The sequence below is a fragment of the Vulpes vulpes genome, chromosome 13, assembly GCF_048418805.1.
Source record: "Vulpes vulpes isolate BD-2025 chromosome 13, VulVul3, whole genome shotgun sequence".
In the NCBI taxonomy this organism is placed as follows: domain Eukaryota; kingdom Metazoa; phylum Chordata; class Mammalia; order Carnivora; family Canidae; genus Vulpes; species Vulpes vulpes.
The window spans coordinates 126,662,267-126,682,876 of NC_132792.1; the positions used below are offsets into that span (position 1 = coordinate 126,662,267).

The window sequence follows — 20,610 nt, forward strand, 5'->3', positions numbered from 1 at the left end:
TTTAAAATCTTATTTAGATGTGGGCTCATTTTTATTTATGTATGACTAAACCTTTTAACAGCCCCACTACACCTAAGTATGTGTGAATGTGTGGTGTGTATATACATGTGTGGTGTGTATATATGTGTGTGGTGTATATGTGTGTGTTGTATGTATATATGTGTGTATATGTTGTGTGTTGTGCATGTGCATATGTGTGTGGTATGTGTTTTTTTGTGGAGGAACGGGCTAGAGATGAAGAAGGAGTCACATCTCTGTCATCCTCTCCTCTTCTTGTCCTCCTCCTCTCCCAGCGTTAAGTATGAGAGCCTAAGGTGTTCAGTAGAGAATTATTGGAAATTAGGAAGTTCTTTTATAATTCCATAATCCTATTTCTATAGTTCATAGAGTTCTTTTGGATAAAATTTATTTAAGTATATATGGAAAAAATAAGCAAGGGTGTTCTAGGCATCTTAACGGTGTTTTATTATAGATATTTCCTTTTTTAAAACACCAGAGATGTTATTTTTTTCTATTCAAATGCATGTGTAGCAGGGATTAAACAGGAAGGGCCTTGACAGCAGAGGCCAGTGGGGATTTTGATAAACTGAGGCCACATGCTCCTTCTGAAGGGATGGCAGGTTCTTGGCTCCTGGTCTGTGTTCCACATGGGAATGGAGGCCCAGAGGGACCAGAGCTTCTGATTTCTCAGGAGAGATTTAAAAATCCCTAGATTTTAATGAGTTCTCTTTTTTTTTAAATGTTGGACACTAATTCCACCATGTTTACGATATAACAGAAGCCAAAGGAGATATTCCACAGGTGGCTGGTTTGAGACCTCTGAGTTAGACTGTCCCCAAACAAATGCTAGCATTTATGATGTTTAAGAACAGCCACGACTGCTCCAGACTGTAATTCCAAATGTGCAGATCTCCTTGGAGATTTGCATCTACAGTGTGCAGGTGTCCCATCTCACCCGTTTTCTCTTTGCTCTGCTCAGGGTCTGCTAGGGCAGCATGGCTAATAGAATGCTCTGTGCTGCTGGAAATGTTCTGTCCATGTGCAGTCCAATGTAGTAGCCACCAGCTCTATGGGATTATCAAACACTCAAAATGTGCCTCAGGTGGCTGAGGAGCTGAATTTTTAATTTTAGTTAATTTAAACTTAAAGAGCCACATAGGGCCAGGGGCTACCCAGCCTTACTGTGATATCTACATATTCTCATCCCACAGAAGCCCAACCAGGAGTTACTGAATTGAATTAAATAAGACACACTTTTGTTTTGTTTTTTAATTTGTGAGCGAGAGGGAGTGAGGGAGAAGCTGACTCCTCACTGGGCAGGGAGCCCGATGCAGGGCTCCATCCCATGACCTGAGGTGAAGGTAGATGCTTAACCCACTGAGCCACCCAGGTGTCCTGAGATACACTTTTGATTCGCAAAATGGAGTAAAGAGAAAAGGGAACAAACCTCCCGATGGTAGTCGGGGCCAGGGCAGTTTCATACCTCTAAATATATGAAACTTCTAAATCGAGCTGATATAGTTTTAAATAAAATATGTTGCATCCTCCTACCTGAACAAATCTTTCTTCATTACGGCCTGGAAGGCCAGGTTCGCTTTTAGGACTCCTGGACTAGTCAGGTCCCTGCCTTGGAGCATGGTGGCATGGGGAGAGCCAGCCCCTCCATCCCCACCCCTGCACCACAAATGGCCTGACCAGTGAGCTGGGGTAGAGTGGAACTTGGCCTCACCAGAGCGCCAGGCCTATCATCTTTGGGCAGTTCTCTTCCTATGGCGTGTTCACCTTGTTCCTGTTTTGGTTGTAGCTGCTGCATTAGACTTTGAGACACTGCACACAGCTTTGCAGAAGTGCCATATGAAATGAGTCCCTGTGCTGATCTGGGCCTAGACCTGCCCTCTGGGACGAGCACCAGGATCGGTTTGACACTCTTGGGACCTCATGGAAGCACCTCTCTCATTGCCTCCAAATTGAGGGATAATCACTTTGCTAAATGGGCTTGTGCAGATTTCTTCAGAAGCAAATTAGAAGTGAACTTGACTGCTGCTTTTGAAGAGTGTTTAAGAACTGAAACAAGGCATGGGCACAGATGTGACTCTGGCCAGAGGTTAATAAGGAGAGTTCACTTCATTAAGCTGCTTATTTACCATCACTGAATCATCTTTGGCAACATGCCTCAGAAGACTTTTCTTACTTGGGGCAATCATTTATGCCCAAAGAATTGGACAGGCAAAGATACATTACAGATTGCTTTTAATCCATGGGTAAATAAGTCCAGTGAGTTCCATGTGATTAAAGCCATCAGCTAAAATATCAGGCATCCTAATGCTCAGGATGTGTACCTGGATTATCCTCATTTAAATAACATCTTTCAGATGATTTATAAATTCTGAATTGAAGTAGATAAAAGAAAAAAAAAAAAACCCCATGGTCATTGCCCTATGTGCGCACGTATTTGCAGGTGAATGCTTGAGCAGGGGCAGTTGGAGGATGGCTTTGGAAGCTGACTTTGAACCACTGATTGCTCACCTCCTTTTCTGGTTGGAGGCATCTGTGGCAGGTGCTGTTCCTGGTAAGGAAAACTGCTCCCCTCTCAGAGCTCGAGACGCTGCCCTTGTTACGCGGCAGCTCCCCCCTGTGGAGGAAAGGGAGAACAGGCACAGATAACGTAGCCCTGAAGGACCAAGGCCCCAGGCACAGAACCAGAAGGGTCAAGGGGATAAGGTCTGGGGAGAGCCCGGGCTCCAGTTGGCTGTCTCTAGAATTCAGGACTACCACCCCCACCCCCCCCACACACACACAGGCCCCAAGGCTTCCACTGAGACCCTGCAGGGGTCTGTTGACCCTGCAGGACCCTGAGACCCTGCAGGGTCCCTGTTGAGACCCTGCAGAGGACTCTGTGATTGCCGCTCCCCTCCTGGAGGGCACTCACATTTTCTTGCCGTCTCCGTAATTTCCTCCCTACTGTCTCCACTTTTCATGGTTAGAAACTATCCTGCAGGACTTCATATCTCATAAATGATACCGTGATCGAAGTTAACGTCAGTATTTTTCTGCTGAAATGTGTTGTCTTCTGGGTGACTGTTCTCTTGATATAAGTACTTGGCAACCTTGAGGGCGGCTTTAAGAAGTGATGGGTTCTTTTTCTCATTGCCTTGACTTAATTTTTCCTCTCCCAACATCAATTCCAATCTTCAGAACAGAAACCTTTGAAACATTATTAGAAGCTCAGAGACATCCCTCCATACTTTATGATTCTTAGACTGAGCAGGGTTGCTTGAGATTAAATTTGAATGCACCATCTTGCCCGTGTGCTTATTTCTAAGGGATCTATTAATCCCACGTGCTTATTTTTAAGGGATCCTGTTATCCTGTGTGCTTATTCCTAAAGGATCTAGTAATCCTGTGTGTTTATTTCTAAGGGATCCTGCTACCTTGCATGCTTATTTCTAAGGGATCCTATAATCCTGTATGCTTATTCCTAAAGGATCTAGTAATTCTGTGTGCTTATTTCTAAGGGACCTAATAATCCCATGTGTTTATTTCAAAGGGATCCTGATATCCTGTGCGCTTATTTCTAAGGGATCTAGTAACACAGAGGCAATGCAGAAGGGTAGGATTTGGGGGTAAAAGTGAAGATGGGAGAACCAGGGAAAGATAAACAGTTCCCAACCCTTCCCTCTGTTCTTTGGAGGGGGTAGACAGGCCTAACACTGCTGCTGTGGAATAATTAGGAGTCTACTGTTTCTTCATTTCCTCTGGATTCTTACACACAGGGGAGGTGGCAGCAGGGAAGGGGTGTCCCAGTAGCTGTGGGAGTTTCCAGTCTCTACTGGCTACTTTTTTTTGAATGCCAAATAAACTTGTTATTAATGCAGGACCAACATTTTCGATACTGACCAATGCATAGGGAGCACTCTTTGGGGGGAGATAGTAATGTCTTGGTGGGCTTATCATACACATTTTAAATACACATTTTAAAGATGTAATAAAGATTTTACAAAAAAGATAAAATGGATTGACATCATTCAGAAACACTGAATGAAATACCATAGCTCTTTGTACACATTTGTAAAAGAATTTCTCTTTTTTTGTACCCTTCCAGGCTCAAGGGGGTGGGGATACGTTTCCACTGGGCCTTTTGTCCCTCGGTCTGAGGCTCTTCATTGCTGGGATCTCTAGCTGCCAGGGGGTGTGTGGGAGGGTTGGGCTGGGGGGTACATCCAGGAAAGGACTGGCTTTTTTTGGATGTCTACATCTGTTAATGAAAAATTTACTATTTTATAGAAAATTCTATAATTTTCCCCTGGTTTCTCACCAGAAGTTTCTAACTTCCCTGCTGGTGGTGTCTGGGGGCTGGGTATCAATGAGGAGGTTGGGGCAGCCTGGGTGGCTCAGCGGTTTAGCGCCGCCTTCGGCCCAGGTCATGATCCTGGAGACCCAGGATCGAGTCCCGCGTCGGCTCCCTGCATGGAGCCTGCTTCTCCCTCTGCCTGTGTCTCTGCCTCTCTCTCTCAATCCTCTCTGTGTGTTCTCATGAATAAATAAATAAAATCTTTAAAAAAAAAATGAGGGGGTTGTGTTTTAGTGATTAGTGTGTTCTGACCAAATCAAGCCGAGAAGTCTAACGATTTTGATTAACATCAGTGTCCAAACAATTCGCAACATCGACAGACTCCTGATTCAGTCCAGACAGACGGTTATTCAGAAATCCTTCTTCATGTCCCCTTGTGGTTTCTGCCAAATGGTAATTTATGTGAGAAGAGGTGCATCCTTCTCAGGGAAAAATAGTGCCCATACACTGCATGAGCATTTCTTATCTCAGAACGACACTGATTCTAAACCTGCGTAGCTTGGTGTGGGGCTCCCACAGGAACCTAAGGATGGTCCACACTGATGTTTCATGCATCTCCAGCCTTCAGCTTGCCACCCAGTTCTTGCAGGAGGGCCAGAGGAGGTGGTGCGGACAGCCAGGGCTGAAGGAGGAGGAGGGGCCCCATGTGGGCCCCGTGTATGTGCAGAGAAGCCTGGAAGCAGGAGCGAGCACTGTGATTTAAGGAAAGTGTGAGGGATTCTTCGGGGCTGAAGCCTCAGAGGGTGCTTGCAGGGGCATGGTGGGGGGGCAAACTCGAAGGGGCCCGTTCATGAAGTCCCCTTAAGAGTGGCTTTTCTGGTCAGGTTAGAGGTGTGTAGTAGTCTTAGTTTCATCTTTGACAGTGCGATGCCACTCACAAATCTTAGAGAGGGAATAGCATGTTTACCAGTCACGGAGAGGAGATATTGCTGTGAGTTGTAACCAGCAGAGGTGTCTTCTTCAGGGAGGGAGGAATGATGTCAGTCACACTTTGAAGAAGAGGTAGAAGAAAAGGAGGATGCTTCATTGATGCCAGGGTAGGGGGTGTCCACTGTTTACAAGACAGAGGCTGGCAAGAAAGAAGAGACGAGGCTCTTTTGCTGGTCACATGGCAACTGATGTCACCACTTCATTTCATTTGAGGACAAGTGTAATTGGTGGAATGTCCTAGAAATGGGACCGTGAATGGGGTTCAAATTGAACTGAGACCCCAAATTTGGCTGTGTTGTCCCCTCCTAGCTTGAGGACAAGTATCAGACATTCCAGGGTTCCAGAGCAGCCCTTTAAGGGTGTATATAGATTCAAGGAGTATATAGAACCTACTTTGGTGCAAGCACTGAGCTATACCTTGGCCACTGACATGGGCTCTGTTGTCTCACTGGGGCACCTGATTTGCCTACTATTCTTTTCTGTTCTGTAAGACTGTTCCCTCCAGGGAGTGAAAATGAGAGTAGTTTTCTTGGCCTCCGTTGATTCACAGCTACTTCTTGATCCCACCAAGCCTGATAAATGCCGGGCACTCTTTCTAAGAAATTAGAACCGTTAGCCATCAGCATCAATTTTATTCCTTGGGTGGAATTTGAATTTGCTCTGCAGCAAATATTTAGCTTTGCTGGCATTCCTGCCCTTTGCAGGCCTAACCTATTAGGACATGGGAGCCTTTCTCTTTTGGTGTGAGGGAAGGCAGTCATGAACACATCAGGCTCTTAGTAAGAGGAAGTTTACCAGTTCGAGGGACGGCCCACCCTTCCAACAATTATGGGAATTTAATTAATTCAGCCAGTAAATACTGTACAATGTATTGGAGCTGCATTAGGGAGAGGGAAAGGAACAAAACCAACATGGCAGCCACCCTACTGGAATTGACAGTAAGTGAGGAAGGAAAAGCAGGTAAACAGGTTAGCAATTTTAGATGTTTTTGCTTTTTTGTATGCTTATTTTCAAGAGTCCTGGCTTGAGCTTTGATTGCAGCCCTGCCTCTGCTGTGTGCTAGCTGTGTGAGATTGAATCCTTCGGAGACAGGTAAAATTTTTAAGCAATAAAATGTTGTCAAAACATAGGAAGAACAAGGAGCTTAATGGTTTAATATGACTGAGCAGACATGGCTAGATTTAAAGCATCTTGGCATATACAGTCCCTGCATTAGAAGAACTTCTAGTTTATTTTTTAGGACAAAGCTATGCTTCATAGACTCCCTTGATGAGCAAGGAGCTTTTCTTCCTACCTGTTTGGATTTGACAGCGTGACACCAAATGCTGTGGTCCAGACTTGGGTCCAGTGTTTGGTCCTTGGCACACTTTGCAGATTCATACCACTTAGGGAGCAGCTGCGACCCTGGTGTGCCCAGGTGCATGCCAGCATGATTCTCTCCCTCCCTCTGTGTCCAGCCGGGGTTCTCTTCTCTGATTGGAAGAGTGACTTTTCGGGTTAGGTTAGAGGTGTGTGGAAGTCAGCAGAGTGCCTGTGTCCCCTGGGTCAGCTTGGACTCCTGCTATAATTTCATCCTACAAAGCAACACAACCCATCTGAGAGAGAGAGAGAGAGAGAGATCTAATTGAATGTAGCAGCCTTTGGTATTTGCTTAAAATGCTAAACGAGAGACCCATGTTTCTAAGAGCAGGTTCTCGGGGAAATTCTGAAATTGCAAGCTGCAGCCCTTTCTCCTCAAGCTTGGTTTGGCTGATTTCCAAAGCATCGAGGCCAGCGATTGAGGGACTGAAATATAATCAGTGGTGATACATTTGCACCACATGAAACATTCTCTGCCTCCAAAGCTTCCATTGGCTGTGGAAACAGCGCACCAGCAACAGCTCCTGGCTGCTGGACTCTGCAGGGAGGGAAGATTGGATCACAATGGTAAGAGACTCCAGAGTTTTCGGTAGACCTAGTTTGTGACCTGGGGAGGAATACCTGGCATCTGCTGGTGACAGTGGCTGTGGGTAGCAGGAGCCTGAACTTGAGCTCTCAGGCACTGTCAGCTTTTTGCTAGAAAGGGCGGGGACCCCCTTGGCACCAAAGCACTGACTTTTGAAAAATGATTCCTTTCATGTCAGGAGCCTTGTAATTAATACGAACCGTTTGCTGGGCTCTGCCAGGGAAGGACAGTCGCACGGTGACCTCAAGTGCGAGCCCTGATTAATGCAGTCTCTGATGTGTGTGCTCTTCCTCCGAATGCAATTTGTGATTTCCAGGAGGCTGCCTCAAAGAAATAATTGCCTGCTTTCTCGATATTTGCGTGCGGGGGTACCAACCCATTCATACAGAAGCCGCTCTTTTCGCGACTCTGGTGAATTGTCACAATTCTGCGAGTGTCACTGTTGATTGGAGGCATCTGCACATTAACCGTTACTAGAGCAAACTTCTAAGTGATTGTTTTGTTTTGTTTTGTTTTCTTTCACAACTGTCATCGGCAGACAGTGGCAAAAAGAGGCCAGGTTCTAAAAGAAAGTGTAAGTGACTTTGGAGGAAGTTGGCTTGATTCGCTCCAGCAGAGCAGACGTTGCCAGGGGGAGGCCTGCCTTAATGGGAACGTGAGGTCTCTGGACGAGGTGCGGGCCCGGCCCGGCAGGACAGCGTCCTGAGCCGGGGTCTGCAGTGGTCCTGCGGCCCTCCGGGCGCCTTTGCCCCGGGACCCGCCACCCCGGAGCGGCAGTGAAGCCCTGAAATGTTTTCTTTAAGGACTCAAGGGACGAAGGAAATTGGTAATAATAAGATTATATAACATTTAGGAGAAAACATAACCTATTACTGTATAGAGAGAATGCCTGAAATACACTTATTTGACTGCACAGCTGATGTGTGGGAAATGATTATTCCTTTTATAATCCAGATGAATGAAGAGAGTGCTGATGAGGGTTGTGGGAATTTTTAGAAGTAAGCCTGCCTCTCCAGCGACTCAGAAAAAGGGGACATTGGAAACCAGAGTTATGAAAATATTTCACTTCACTTCCTGCCCTCACCATCCATCCTAGATCGCTCACTCCCGAGCACACAGACCCTAGAAACAGAGCTGCAAAGCTCAGGGTCAGATTGTCGCCTCCTTCATTGACAGGTCAGATTGTTGCCTCCTTCATTGACAGATTGTTGCCTCCATTTGTCAGCTCATCTGTGCTCCAGGCTCTTCTGACCTGGGGAGAAGTCATGTTAGGGACTCACCTATTTCTCCCTGACCAGCAGGGTGGGTAAATAACACTTGAGGATTAAATGGGGCTCCTTAGTGCTTTGGAATGTTTTGCCTCAGTTCTTGAGGCATAATAATTCTTTTCTTCTCTTTATTAGCCTGAGAACATTCCTTTAAGGATTAAAAAGGACCAGGCTGAGATGCAGATAGGGCTCCTGCTAGCACACGTTGAGCGTGGGCATAGACTTGAGCATAGCGACAGTCTTGTACAGTATTCAGGGGATGACAAGGGGCCCGCTGAGGACTGAGTCACTTAAATGCGGTAGCACAACCTAGGAAAACATGTAGACCTCTTTTTTGATTGCAAAAAAAAGTTGAAAACATTACCCAGTTGTACATTAAGCAAAACCTTCAGTCTAACTGAGCTTTTCTGAACTACAAACGTTAAAACGGTCACGGTTTTGTAGGGAAGACATGCATCCTAACCAGCCAGCTTTTGTAAAAGGAACCTTTCTTTGTAGTGCGAACTCAGTCCAGAGAACAGTGGGTTGAAAAATCGGCCTTTGATTTTAAGGGGACTTAAGTCCCTTCTATAAGGAAAAAGAAAACCAATCATGTTTCTCATCGTGCAAACATGATCCGTTATCTTACTTATCCAAGACAAAAGGCAGTCACTGTGTTTAAAACCCTCTCCTGGCCCTCATTATTAGTGTCAGGAGCAAGTCAGGGCTTGCGGGGTGCCAAGTAAGTCAGTGCTGCTGTGGGCTCAGATTGCTTGCTTTTGTTTTATTTGCAAATCAAAAGAAAATGCAAATAGTTAAATCCACCCCACATAATTGCAAACAAGTTTAAGTTATTTCAAAGCAAAGGAAATGTGTGAATGCTTTCAAGGAATTTTTTACAAATATTGAGGACACATGTGCTATGTGCCAAGTGTTTTAAATACTTTGATAATCCTCATCCTTTCTTTTAAGCAATATTATTATTATTACCACCACTGTACTGAGGCAAGGTACAGAGGAGTATTTTCCTAAAGATATACAGCTAGTGAAAGGTAGTGCCAGGGTAGGAACAATTGCAAGGCCCTTCTTCTTCCTTCTTCCTTCTTCCTTCTTTCTTCTTCCTTCTTCCTTCTTTCTTCTTCTTCTTCTTTCTTTCTTTTTTAGGATTTATTTATTTATTTATTTAAGAGAAAGAGAGTGCATGCACATGAGCTGTAGGGGCAGAGGGAGAGGGAGAGAGAATCTGAAGCAGACTCCTCAGAACCCAACACAAGGTTCAATTCCACAACCCTGAGATCAGGATGTGAGCTGAAACCAAGAGTCAGATGCACAACCGGATGTACTACCCATGTGTCCCTCAAGGCCCTTATTTCTTAAACCACCTCATCCTACAACCTTTTAAGGTATAGAGGAGGATAAGCAAGGCCAATGCTTCAGTGATTCAGCCTCTAAAGCTTCAAATACTGATGACATATCTCTTTCATATCCAGTCTGCTCCCAAGACAGGTCTGTTCTTTCTTGGTGTCACCTGTTTGGGTTTCTTGTCATTTGCACACCAACACCCTATTTCTTACTTTATGTTTCCACTCTGGTCAACTTCCCTTAAACAGTTCCCTTAATCTGAGAGAGTCTTATGTTATGGAAAGAGAGTTTAACTGCACTCAGACCTAGAGTTAAATTTCTGTGTTACCTACCTATTTGGGTGGTTTTGGACAGCAGTTTTTTAAAAACTCTTTAACAATTAGTGTTCTTATTTGCAAAGTGGGAATAATGAGTCCTATGTCTGTTGGGTCATTGTGATAATTGCATTAATGTTTGTGTCAAGTCGGATGTCTGATTAGGCTGAAGGTCATGGTGATGAGATGAATTCGAAGGAAGCTTTTCAAATTATTGAGGTACAGGATGATAAGGATTCCAGTTAGGATGGTGAGGAGGAAATGAAAAAGAATCAAAGTAGGAGAGCAGATGCATGAAACATTCACTTGTGCCGGCCACTGATTGCATGTGATTGTGAACAAGGAAAGCACAAACTTGTATCTGAAGCAACTAGCTCAAGAAGAGTGAGTAAGAATCTCCTGGCTGCAGTTCCTACATCACCTGGCATGATGCCTCATACAGAGTAGATTGTGTGTATTGTCAGATGAATGAAAAAAGACACATGGCAAGGAAGAAAAAGTGTGAAAGTCAGAATATATAAATAGATGACTTCTGTGGCATGTCACCCAAAGTCCAGTAAGGTATTTAGAGGTGAGTGACAGTGTAATGTGTTCTGGATGTGGAGGCTCAAGGTACTAAATGGCCTTTTGATTGTGTTCCTGAAGAGAAGAAGGTGGATTCAGAGGGTCGGGGAAGTGATATGTGCCTATACTCACATGTATATTTGGAGATTTTAGAATTTTGAAGGTGACATATAGAAGGCAAATTATATATAGCCAGAAATGACTAATGACTTCAGAGCGGTGTTCTTGATAATTGATGACCTGTAATCGCATTGATAAGATGAATAGAAAGATGTGAAGAATATGAGTGGATAGTGAAGCCCCTCCCCTCAAAAAAAAAACCCACAGAGAAAAAAAGTATTTTATAAATTAGAATAGGTAAGATACTAATTGTCAGGGAGGGGGATATTTTGATGACAAATTTTAGGGAATTGAATGTTGGTTGGTTTTGAGTTTCTCCTGGAAGACTGTGTCAAGAGCATTAAAAATTTTAAATTGCACATACCAGTAGTATAATGAAGATGAATCATTTCTCCTGTGCTTTCTGTGGTCTTCTATGAAGGAATTGCACTCAATGGGCTAAATAAAGGAAGTGTGAAGCTGAAAATAAGCAAATGTGAACTCAGTTCAAATTTCATCCCGTTGGTCAGCCACACCAGTCCATATGACTCATCATGGATACTGGACAGGTCCCATTTGGCGAGAAGACGCAAGAGTGAGTGTATACAGGATGATGGATAAAATACCACGGAAGCTGTTGCTGATCAAGCCTACTGTTGATTGTAAAATCAATGTGATAGATGAAAGACCTAGAGTAAAGAGACTAATTAGCTGGATAACCTAGAAATTAAATGGATTCCAGTCTCTAGGGAGATGCTCAGAGGTTTGTGGGAGAAATGGGATAGTTCAGGTTATTAGCCTTAACTGCAATTTTAAATGTTTTCTTATAAATGTGGACATGGGCACAACATTAAAATTCTCTAGTATTCATCCAGTGTTGGCTATGTCCAGTACTTCTGGCTGAACTTACAATAGGCAGGTTCTGATATGTGGATTATCAGCCCAGACATCTTTCGGCCCTTGAGGATTTTTGGGTCTGCGAAGGACTCAGACTCCCCAAACCCACCACCCTGAGTCAGCCCCTCTTATTGTAGTCTCGCCCAGAAGGGCAAGCATATTTGGAGGCATTTGATGTTTGCATTCTGAAATTTGCTGTGGTTGGACTTATAGCTTGCTTTACAAAAGTACTTAGATTAATTTCCTTATTTGGTTAGTTACTGTGTTTATTTTGGTTTCAGTAGTGAAATCAAAATATAAAGCATGTATTGGGCAGTCCCGGTGGCACAGGGGTTTAGCGCCGCCTGCAGCCCGGGGTGTGATCCTGGAGTCCCAGGATCGAGTCCCACATCGGGCTCCCTGCATGGAGCCTGCTTTTCCCTCTACCTGTGTCTCTGCCCCCCCCTTCCTATCTCTCATGAATAAATGAATAAAATCTTTTAAAAAAACCCACAAAATATAAAGCATGTATAGAAATATTTTAAGAAATGGATAAAGTCTGTGATAGAAAGGGGTGAAATCACACCAGCATATACTTAATAAATCTCACTTTCTAATTAATTCTTGTTCTGTATCCATATAATTTTAATGTTTCCAACTAACACTATGGCTGATTAATGAATTCATGGAAAGTGTGGCTCATCAGCTTAGGTATTTCTAGAGGCAGGCTATATTGTAATATGTTGCTACATCTAAACCTTCCTGAATTTGTGCTCACTCAGCATAGAGATTCTTTGTAAAACTATGTTTATAACTTATGTTTATTGATACTAGAGAAGATGAATAACATTTACTCAGCCTGGGATTTAGAATTGCCTGGTAAGTTTGTGTGAAAGTGCATTGGCATATAGTGGGTGAGTTTTTTAAGATGGACCAAAGTGGGGATGCCTGGGTGGCTCAGCGGTTGAGCATCTGTCTTAGGCTCAGGGCGTAATCCTGCAGTCCCAGGATCAAATCCTACATTGGGCTCCCTGCATGGATCCTGCTTCTCCCTCTGCTTGGGTGTCTGCCTTTCTCTGTGTCTCTCATGAATAAATAAATAAAATCTTAAAAAAAAACAAAAACAAAAACAAAAACAAAAACGATGGACCAAAGTGGTTCTGGAATTATATATGTTTCCTCTCCCCGGTCTTCTCCTTCCTCTGCTTGGAGTATTGATTCACTTAAGGGTTTTAAGTGAAAATTTTTACTCAAGTATAACTTCTGAAGCAAAAAAGTGCATAAATCACAAATGTACAAGGCACATTTCTGCAAAATGAACACAGGCTTATAATTAGTATCCATTCAAAGGATAGAACATCAGTGGCACCAGAAGCTTCATCCAGACTTTCATGATCCTGACTTACAACCCCCAAATCAAGTTTTACTTATTTTTAAGCTTTATATACCCTCCTTCCTTTTTGTTTTTTAAAAAAGAAGCAAATAATCCCATTTATAGAAATTGCTATCAGTAGATCTCTGTGCATGGAGAGAGAAAGAGAAGAATATGCTCACCACACTTAATGGTGGGGGTAATTCCGAATTTTCTCTTTCATTCTTCTCTGTACTTGAATGGTGTTTTTTATAAAAACGAGTGTATGCCATTCATAGAGAATATGTAAGCAGTTTTTAAAGCAAACTATGATGCCTCAAAGTAAGCCTTTGAAATGTTTTATGACAGGACATTTTTCTTTTTTAAAGATTTTGTTTATTTGTTCATGAAAGACACAGAGAAAGGAAGAGACATAGGCAGAGGGAGAAACAGGCTCCTCAGCAGTACCTGATGTGGGACTGGATCCTAGGACCCCGGGACCATGACCTGAGCTAAAGGCAGACGCTCAACCACTGAGCCACCCAGGTGCCCGGCCAGGACATGTTTTTCAAGTCGCCAGTAGGGCAAGTCTACAAGATGCTTTGGGCCTCAGTAGGGTAGAGTTCTGTGGTCCCATCAGAGGTTTGTTGGATGTCAGCAAACGGTGGCAGGCAAAAACCTTCACTCTTTGCTTCACATTGAAGTTTAAGGGGGAGCTGTTAAAAGTACTAGAGACTGTTGTAAACAGCAGTATAAATTATAAATTGCAAAGATTAAAATTTGTTGCAAGCTAATTATCTGTATACCTTTGTAAGAAATAAATCTAATCAGAAATAATAGTCTTGCTAGCACTTTCACACTGAGATGTAGCTGATGCTTCAACTTTAGTGGAGTTGCCATGTACAAGTGTAAGTTCCCACGGGCCCTGGAGGGAGGTGGGTTGGATGGTATCCCCTGCCTTACGTGGCCAACCATGTCCCCTGGGAAATTGATGTCTGCCTGACCCATTTTTTTCTCAGGGCTTCCTATCACTTTCAAATGTGTCAAAGTAATACACTCTTACGCACTCTAAAGTCAGGGAATATAAGTTCTTGTTTCATCTTAAAGGGAATACAGAACAAAGCTGAGACCCCAAGTCTACAGGTAGCCTGACATGTGACTGAGGAAGCTAAGTCACTTTGGTTTTTTGGGAGTGTTTTGATTACTTGATTCAATTTCTTTGCTGGTTATGGGTCTGTTGAAGTTTTCTAGTTCTTCCTGTTTCAGTTTTGGTAGTTCATATGTTTCCAGGAATTTATCTGTTTCTTCCACATTGTCAAATTTGGTGGCCTATAGTTTTTCATAATATCCTCTTAAAATTGTCTGTATTTCTTTGGTTTTGGTTGTTATGTCTCCTCTCTCATTTCTGATTTTATTTATTCAGGTTCTTTCTATTTTCTTTTTGATAAGTCTGGCTAGAGGTTAATCAACATTATTTTTTTCAAAGAACCAGGTCCTGGTTGACTGGTTCGTTTTATTGTGGTTTTTGTTTCTATATCATTTATTTCTGCTCTAACCTTTATTATTGCCTTCCTTCTGCTGGTTTGTGGTTTTGCTTGTTGTGGTTTGTTTGTGGTTTTTCCAGCTACTTTAGGTGTAATGTTAGGTTGTTTTTTTTTTTTTAAGATTTTTTGAAGTAAGCCTGTATTGCTATACATTTCCCTCTTAGGACCACTTTTGCTGCATCCCATTATGTTTTCATTTTCATTTGTTTCCATGTATTCTTAAAATTTATTCTTTGATTTCCTGGTTGATCCATTCATTCTTTAGTAGGATGTTCTTTAGCCTCCATGTATTTGTGGTCTTCCCAGGTTTTTTCCTTGTGGTTGACTTCTAGTTTCATTGTATTGTGGTCAGAAAAGGTGAATGGTATGACTTCAGTCTTTTTGTATTTGCTGAGGCCTGTTCTGTGACCTAATATGTGATCTATTCTGGAGATTGTTCATGTGCACTTGAAAAGAATGTGTATTCTGCTGTTTTAGGATGGAATGTTCTCAATATATCTGTTAAATCTATCTGGCCCAGTATGTCATTCAAAGCCATTGTTTCCTTGCTGATTTTCTATATAGATGATCTGTCCATTGATGAACATAGATGCATAAATTCTCAATAAAATACTAGCAAACCGAATCCAACAATACATTAAAAAAAAAAATCATTCACCACAATCAAATAGGATTTATTCCTGGATTTCAAGGGTGGTTCATTATTTCCAAATCAATCAACATGACACATAACATCAGTAAAAGAAAATAACCATATGATCATTTCAATAGATGCAGAAAAAGCATTTGGGAAAGTACAACATCCATTCGTGATAAAAACCCTCAACAAAGTAGGCTTAGAGGGATCGTGCCTCAACATAATGAAGGACATATATGAAAAACCCACAGCTAATGTTATCCTAAATGGGGAAGAACTGGGACCTTTTTCTCTATGGTCAGGAACAAGACAGGTATGTCCACTCTCATCATTACTATTTAACATAGTACTAGAAGATCTAGCCACAGCAATCGGACAACAAAAAGAAATAAAAGGCATCCAAATTAGCAAGGAAAGAGTAAAACTTTCACTATTTGCAGATGACATGATACTCTATATAGGAAACTCTAAAGATACCACCAAGAAGCTGCTAGAACTGATAAGCAAATTCAGTAAAATCACAGGATACAAAATCAATATACAGAAATCTGTTGCATTTTTATATACCAACAGTGAAGCAGCAGAAAGAGAAATTAAGAAATCAATCCCATTTATACTTATACCGAAAACTGCAAGACACCTAGAAATAACCCTAACCAGAAAGATGAAAGATCTGTACTCTGAAAACTGTGAAACACTGATGAAAGAAATTGAAGATGACACAAAGAAATGGAAAGACATCCCATGCTCATGGATCAGAACAAACAATATTGCTAAAATGCCTATACTATGCAAAGCAATCTGCACATTTAATCTAATCCCTGTCAAAATACCACCAACATTTTTCACAGAGCTAGAACAAATATTCCTAAAATGTGTATGGAATCACAAAAGACTCCAAATAACCAAAGCAACCTTGAAAAAGAATAACAAAGCTGAAGGCATCACAGTTCCAGACTTTCACTGTGTTACAAAGTTGTAGTAATCAAGACAGTATGGTACCGTTACAAAAATAGACATATAGATCATTGGAAGAGAATAGAAAACCCATAAATGAACCCACAATTGTATGGTCAGTTACTCTCCAACAAAGCAGGAAAGAATATCCAATGGAAAAAAGATAGTCTCTTCAACAAATGGTGTTGGGAAAATTAGACAGCAACGTGCAGAAGAAGGAAACTGGACTACTTTGTTATACCATATACAAAAGTAAATTCACAATGGATGAAGACCTAAATGTGAGACCTGAAACCATAAACATCCTAGAAAAGAACACAGGCCTTGACATCCGCCATAGGAATTTCTTTCTAGATATGTCTCCTGAGGCAAGGGAAAAATCAAAGCAAAAGTGAATTATCGAGACTACATCAAAATAAAAAGCTTCTGCACAGTGAGAGAAACAATCAACAAAAGGCACTCTACGGAATGGAAGAAGATATTTGCAAATGACATCTGACAAAGGGTTAGTATCTAAAATCTATAAAGAACTTATAAAACTCAACACCTAAACATGAATAATTCAGTTAAAAAATGGGCAAAAGACATGAATAGACATTTCGCCAAAGAAGACATCCAGATGGCCAACACAGAACCATGAAAAGATGCTCAATATCACTTAAAATCAGGGAAATAAGTCAAAACTGCAGTATCACCTCACACTTGTCTGAATGGCTCAAGTCAACAACACAAGAAACAACAGGTGTTGAGAGGATGTGCAGAAAGGGGAACCCTCTTACACTGTTGGTGGAAATGCAAACTGGTACAGCCACTCTGGAAAATGGTATGGAGGTTCCTCAAAAAGTTAAAAATAGAACTAACCTATGACCCAACATTGTACTACTAGGTATTCGGACTACGCTAATTCGAAGGGATCCATGCACCTTGATGTTCATAGCAGCATTATCTGTAATAGCCAGGTATGGAAGCAGCCCAAATATCCATTGATAGGTGAATGTATGAAGAAGAGGTGGTAGATATACACAATGAAGTATTACTCAGCCATATTGAAGAATGAAATCTTGCCATTTGCAACAACATGGATGGAGCTAGAGGGTATTATGCTAAGTGGAATAAGTTAGTCAGAGAAAGACAGACACTATATGATGTCACTCATATGTGGAATTTAAGAAACAAAACAAATGAGCAAAGGGTGGGGGATAAAAGAGAGACAAACCAAGAAACGACTCATAACTATACAGAACTTGCTGGTCACCAGCCGGGGGGTGGTGGAGGGATGGGGGGAAATAGGTGATGGGGATTAAGGAGTGCACTTGTTGATATGAGCCCCAGGTGATGTATGGAAGTGCTGAATGACTATATCGTACCTCCGAAACTAATATTACACTGTTAACTAACTGGAATTTAAATAAAAACTTAAAAAAAAAGAATAAATCCAATTAAAAGGTTGGTTTTTTTGTTGTTATTGTTGTTGGGGTTTTTTTGGATTATAAAAGAAACATGTGGCAATTGAAGAAGATTCAAAACATGCTGAAAATGAAAGAAGAGTACAGGCATTCAGGGCTAATACCTATCGGTTATATATACATAATTCTGGCCTTTCTTATATGCCTACCCATGCTCGAACTCAGTATACACACCACACATGTACCCATGCTCGAACTCAGCATACACACACACATGTACACTCATATATACATACCACGCACATACAATTTTTACTAAAGGCAGTAGGGTAAGTCTTTCTTTAATTATATATTCACAATATTCTGCATTTTGCTTCATAGCATTTGTCACTATTTTTAATTGTTTATATTATTATTTGATTAGTGTCTACCTCCCCAACAGCCTGTAAACTCCCATGAGTAGGAATCATGTTTCCCATCATAATCTTGATGGCCAGAATGAAGCCTGGCATATTAAATATGTATTGAAAGAACAAAAAAAAATAATATTTTACTTAGGTTCAAAAGTAAACATTCATCTCTGAATATCATTCATAAACATGCTATTTAGTTCTGCTTTTTAAAAAATTTATCATGGTCATCATTCTGTGCCAATACATGTAACTTTCTGTCATCATTTTAACGGACATTGATGTTATTCCCAATTTTCCTGCAAAATTATTGTTTATAATAGGCTGAGTGAGAATTTTTATGCATTCAAGTTTTTTTTTTTTTTTTTTTTTTGCATTCAAGTTTAAGCAATTGCCAATCCAGTTCTTTTGCTATTTCACTATACAACATCAAGGGGATAAATGACCTAATTTTAAAAGTGTTAGGTAGAATAATGGACAGAGCAGTGGAAGCAGAGGGAGGTGTTTTTAGAAAGGTGTTTTTAGAAAATATGGGCATACTTCATTTTATGGTGTCTTACAGTTACTGCCCCCCCCCCTTTTTTTTTTTTACAAATTGAAGGCTTGTGGCAACCCTGAGACAAGCAAGTCTGTCAGCGCCATTTTTTTATAACAACATTTGTTCACTTTGTGTCCTGTGTTACATTTTGATCTGGAATCAGTGATTATGACTGGTTAAAAGCTCAGGATGGTTGACATTTTTTAACAATAAAGCATTTTAAAATTAAGGCATATACCTTATTTTTTTTGACATAATGCTATTGCACACTTAAAAGACTGCAGTTTAGTGTAAGTATGACTTTTATATGCCCTGGGAAACGAAACGATTCACTTGACTCACTTTATTGTCATATGCACTTTACCCTGGTAGTCGGGAACCCCACCTGTAATACGTCTGGGGTTTGCCTGTTGTGTTCTGTGTTTCTGATTGAAAGAGGGTTGAAAGCAGAGGAAAAGAAGACTAGATGAAATCAGTAAGGCAATATCTCACCTCCCTTTTAGCTAAAATCTGTAACTACACTCTGAATCATGAGAGCTTAGGCCACCTTGTAGAGCAAGGAATCTCTCTCTACCTTTGCTCCCTGTAAGGTCCGGTTGATCCTTATTTGGTCAAATATATAGGCTTTGCCAATGGCTTATAGTCTTCCTGACCGGGTTTACGATACAGTCAGTCTCAGGTAAATAATCCTTCCTCTTTCATTCCATATCAAGCACTGATAGTACAGGAACAGCACTCAGGTGGGCGTAGCCTGCCCTATGTAGGATGGTACGATGTCATTCTTACCCACGCACTTAGAACAATGGAACTGGCCAGCAATCTACTGCAAGCCTCTGGATGGCTTGGTATAACCAGGCTTTATTTCTTTCTACCGGGGTGACTCAAATCATGCTATTGCCTAAAAACAGATGAATTAAAATATTTACTTTTAGAAGGTAAATCTCCTTGTTTAAAAGCTCCTTTAAACTAATACATGGAAACATCCTGGAACTGCTTTTGCTTGCCAATATCTAAGAACAGTCCTCATTGAGCTTCTGGACCAAATATTTAGTATGTTCAATCATTACGCATATTGATATTTAAAAGATTGAAATAGGGGCACCTGGGTGGCTCTGTTGGTTGAGTGTGTCTGACTCTTGATTTTGGCTCAGGTTGTGATCCTGCATTTGGCTCCGCACTCAGCAGGGAGTATGCTTGGGATTCTCTCTCCCTCTCCCTTTGTCCTTCCCCCTCCTTGCTCTCCTCTCTTTAAAATGAATAATAAATAAATCTTAACAAAAATAAAAAAATAAGTAAATAAAAAGATGGAATGAAATGCTAAAACTCCCCAAACTGGGCCCAGCACCTAGTAGGTGTTGAGGATCCACAAGTGACTCCAAGTCTCCCAAACTGAACCTTGATCAATGAAGCACTTTTAGCTGCTTGTGACTTTTTCTACCATTTCTCTTTCTTTCAATACTTGTGAATTCTTTTGAGAACAATGCACATTTCCTTGCTTTCCCGTAAGGCAGGTGTGGCCATGTGAGTACGAGGCCAATAGCAGGTGGGCTGAAGTGAAGTGGGCCATTTCCAAGCCTGCCCATGGAAGCTTCCCATGCTAGTGCTTCCATGTGTTATTGCTGTTCTGCTGTCTGAATGTTAATGTCCAAGGTTCTAGGAAGCCATGTGAAGATGGCAGAGGTACCGTCACATTGAGTCTCAGGAAAAGCCTGTTAACAAAGCCCTCTTTTCCTCCACCACCACATGCAGCTGACTTGGACTCTTCATGAGGAGGAAATACACTTTGCGTGTATTTGAGCCCTTCTACATTTTGGTCTGTTTTTTTCGAATAGTTTGTGGTAAACTAGCCTAATTTATCAAATTCTTACTAGGTTCTTTGCCCTGTACTAGGTAGTGGGACTATAGGGGTGACCAAGGCAGTTAAAATCCCTGTTTCTTTCTTAGATTCTAATGGGGGAGATAAACAATAAACATGTAAACAAATAAACCAGAACTTTATATAGAGAGATAAGAGCTATGAAGGAAATTAACAGGGTGGTAAGAGTGTCATGTTGGGGTTAGGGGTGCTGGCTCTAAACT

General features: G+C 41.5%; 1 protein-coding gene across 10 annotated transcripts in view; it reads left to right on the forward strand.

Annotated features, from left to right (window-relative positions):
• The window catches only part of PLD5 (phospholipase D family member 5), a 407,776-nt gene that overhangs the window by 57,630 nt on the left and 329,536 nt on the right, over positions 1-20,610 (forward strand). The window contains exon 1 of one of the 10 annotated variants that reach the window (XM_072732873.1): positions 6,642-7,207. The exons of 7 other annotated variants lie outside the window; for them this stretch is intronic. In XM_072732873.1, coding sequence (XP_072588974.1) covers positions 7,205-7,207 — 3 coding nt within the window. In that variant the 5' untranslated portion in view covers positions 6,642-7,204. Of the gene's footprint in view, positions 1-6,641; positions 7,208-20,610 lie in introns of those variants that run through there. 2 more of the 10 variants (XM_072732881.1, XM_072732875.1) reach the window with 2 other exon arrangements.